Source organism: Gavialis gangeticus, unplaced genomic scaffold, assembly GCF_001723915.1.
Source record: "Gavialis gangeticus isolate Ggan-Ray unplaced genomic scaffold, GavGan_comp1, whole genome shotgun sequence".
Lineage (NCBI taxonomy): Eukaryota > Metazoa > Chordata > Crocodylia > Gavialidae > Gavialis > Gavialis gangeticus.
Genome location: NW_017729031.1, coordinates 56,771,421 through 56,773,985, shown reverse-complemented (window position 1 = coordinate 56,773,985; position 2,565 = coordinate 56,771,421). Strand labels below are relative to the sequence as shown.

Sequence of the window (2,565 nt, the reverse complement as noted above, 5' to 3'; positions counted from 1 at the left end):
GGGTTGCCTTTGTTTTAATTTTCTTTTTTCTTGGTTTTTAAGACTACAATAGCAGGAAATTAACTTCATGTGAAGTCTAAATAATATAGAATAAATGTAGATTTTCAGAGGGAAAAGAAGAAAGAATATGGCCTTGGTGGAGGGTAGAAGTGTATTTTACTCAAAATATTGTGTAGATTGCTGGTATAGAAGTCAGGGAAGTTTGAGAGCCCCTTATTAAAACTTGACAGCATATTAATTATTTGTATGTTTCATAAATATGTGTTCTGTTATTACTTGTTCGCTTACTTTGTAACATCTGGTCCTTACTTTGCTTTCTCAAAATCAGAAATACCCAAGAGCAGCTGGCTGTAACAATTTGCTGTTTGTTTTTGTTTACTGGGGTGGGGGAGAGGTTGACATCTTTAATAAATTTGAGTCCTTACTCTGATTGCTGTTTTTTTCTAATTCATTCATACAGAAAAAGTTCCAAAACTAACTGGATATACTTTAGTATTAGCTGCTTCATGTCTAATTAGACTCTGGGGAAAACCTCTGACATTTTGTTTTTGCTACATAGGATAATACTGGTTATTGTATTAAATGGAAAAAAAAAAGCAAAAGTCCTTTTCTGTAGGGTTATCATAATGGTATTCCTTCTTGTACATTGATTTTTTTTCCAAGATAGGTTAAAGGAAGTGAATATTGTTTTTTGTGTTGGTTTTATTTGTTTGGTTTTTTTAAGGTAAATAATTCTTAAGTAAAAAGAATTTTTCTTTGTCAATAAATGTTTGTGCTGATCATTAATCTATAAATTATCTGTAGATCATATTGTCTCTAATTTACAGTAAAATATTACTGTTTGATATGTTTTGTTTATATCCAGATGGCCTATGTTGTCTTGCTAAGCCTGCTGTAGAGTCTAACATATTTCTGGCTGAATGATCTTAGTTCAGAAGAACTAATTGATATTCTTTAGAGAATGTGAGAGGAACAGTTCCCTCTTTGCTCTTTTTAGTGTTTTCACATGTACCTTCAAGTAGCCTGTCTGTAAGCCATGCAGCTGACTTCCTTCATCTTCAACTTGAATATCTTCAACTTTTTTACTATATTCACCCTGAAACTTGTTTATAAAATTTAAATGTTGTTCCTTTATTTTAAAACAGTTTCAGATAACAATAAGGAAGAAACTTCTGAAATACATGACAATACAGAAAATGAGCATTCTGTTTAGCAATTTGTGGTCTCTTGGTAACTGACCCTATATCTTTTTCCTGTATCTGGTACAATAGAAGTTAAGTCTGTTCCTTTGATTCCTTTACAAACTAGTTTGCATGTTGTGAAGTACAATTAGTGAATACAGTAATATTCAAAGACCTATCACTTTTGTTTTTCAGGTTTTCTTTAGTTTGTAAGCATCATTTCTAGTGCTATGGAATTGATGCCATGGATCATCACAATAAAATTGATTGGTTCAGGAATACTTTATAAACTGCATTTATAGAACTTCTCCTTTAAAATATTTTTTAGTCCTCCTTCCAGTTTTTCTGACATTGTTCTTTATCTGGTAATTTAAGAGTAAATCCCAGCTGAATTATGTTGCCACATTATGTCTTCAAAAGGGCATAAAGTCAGTACACATGCTTCAGTAATATCTGGTTGTTTTACCCTTATGTTTCCAGTTGGCAATTTGAAATTATGGCTTCAACTGAACTTTAAATATGTGATAATAGCATGTGTTTCTAATAAGGGCCAGCACCATTTTGTTCAGATAGTGTGAATAGTTGTCACTCATATATGACAAATGCACCTTCATCTGCTTCTTTGATGGCCCCCTAAAAACCATACCCTCAAATCAGACCGATGAAATTAGCTGCTGTGTAAATTGTGTGTCTGAGTGGTTCATTATCTAATCACCGTCAGAACCACAGTGATAAAGTAGATTGAAACAGGGAAAAGGTCTGCCACATGATTTCAGGCCTCTTTTTCTAAATCCTGTTTCCCTTGGAAACCCTAATAATGTGGTTCAGAACTTCAAGATTCTTTGTCTAGAACTTCATATCAGGTTTTTTTAATGCACAAAACTTGTGACCAGTGAGAGTGCTGGGATAAGATTTTCCTCTCCATTTTTTCACTGTTATCATGTGCTTTAAAATATCTAAATATTTTAATTGGGCCACCATGTTTACTGCTAATGGCTAAGATATTAATCTAATGGCTCCAATTTTCAGAACAGTGCGGACTAGAGGACCTGATAAATCTTTATATATATTTTTAACTCTTATGTTTCTAATACATTGTTGTGAATGTTACTTTTTTTTCAGTTTTGCGTTAATGCTCTTTTCTAGGGGCATTTGAAGATGATGATATCACTCACATTGAAGGAAGTGTAGATCCTGTTCGTGACATTGAAATAATACACGATGAACTTAGGCTTAAAGATGAGGAAATGATCCTGCCAATTATTGACAAACTAGAAAAAGTAGCAGTGAGAGGAGGAGACAAGAAATTAAAACCTGAATATGTAAGTAAACAGTGTGCTATCAGTTATCTTGTTTATTAATTTGTACTTGGATATAACAGTGT

The 2,565-nt window shown here is 32.8% G+C and overlaps 1 protein-coding gene across 1 annotated transcript in view; it reads left to right on the top strand.

Annotated features, from left to right (window-relative positions):
• The window catches only part of OLA1 (Obg like ATPase 1), a 215,941-nt gene that overhangs the window by 109,092 nt on the left and 104,284 nt on the right, over positions 1-2,565 (top strand). Inside the window, exon 5 of the mRNA XM_019522940.1 lies at positions 2,328-2,503. Coding sequence (XP_019378485.1) covers positions 2,328-2,503 — 176 coding nt within the window. The remainder of the gene's footprint in view (positions 1-2,327; positions 2,504-2,565) is intronic.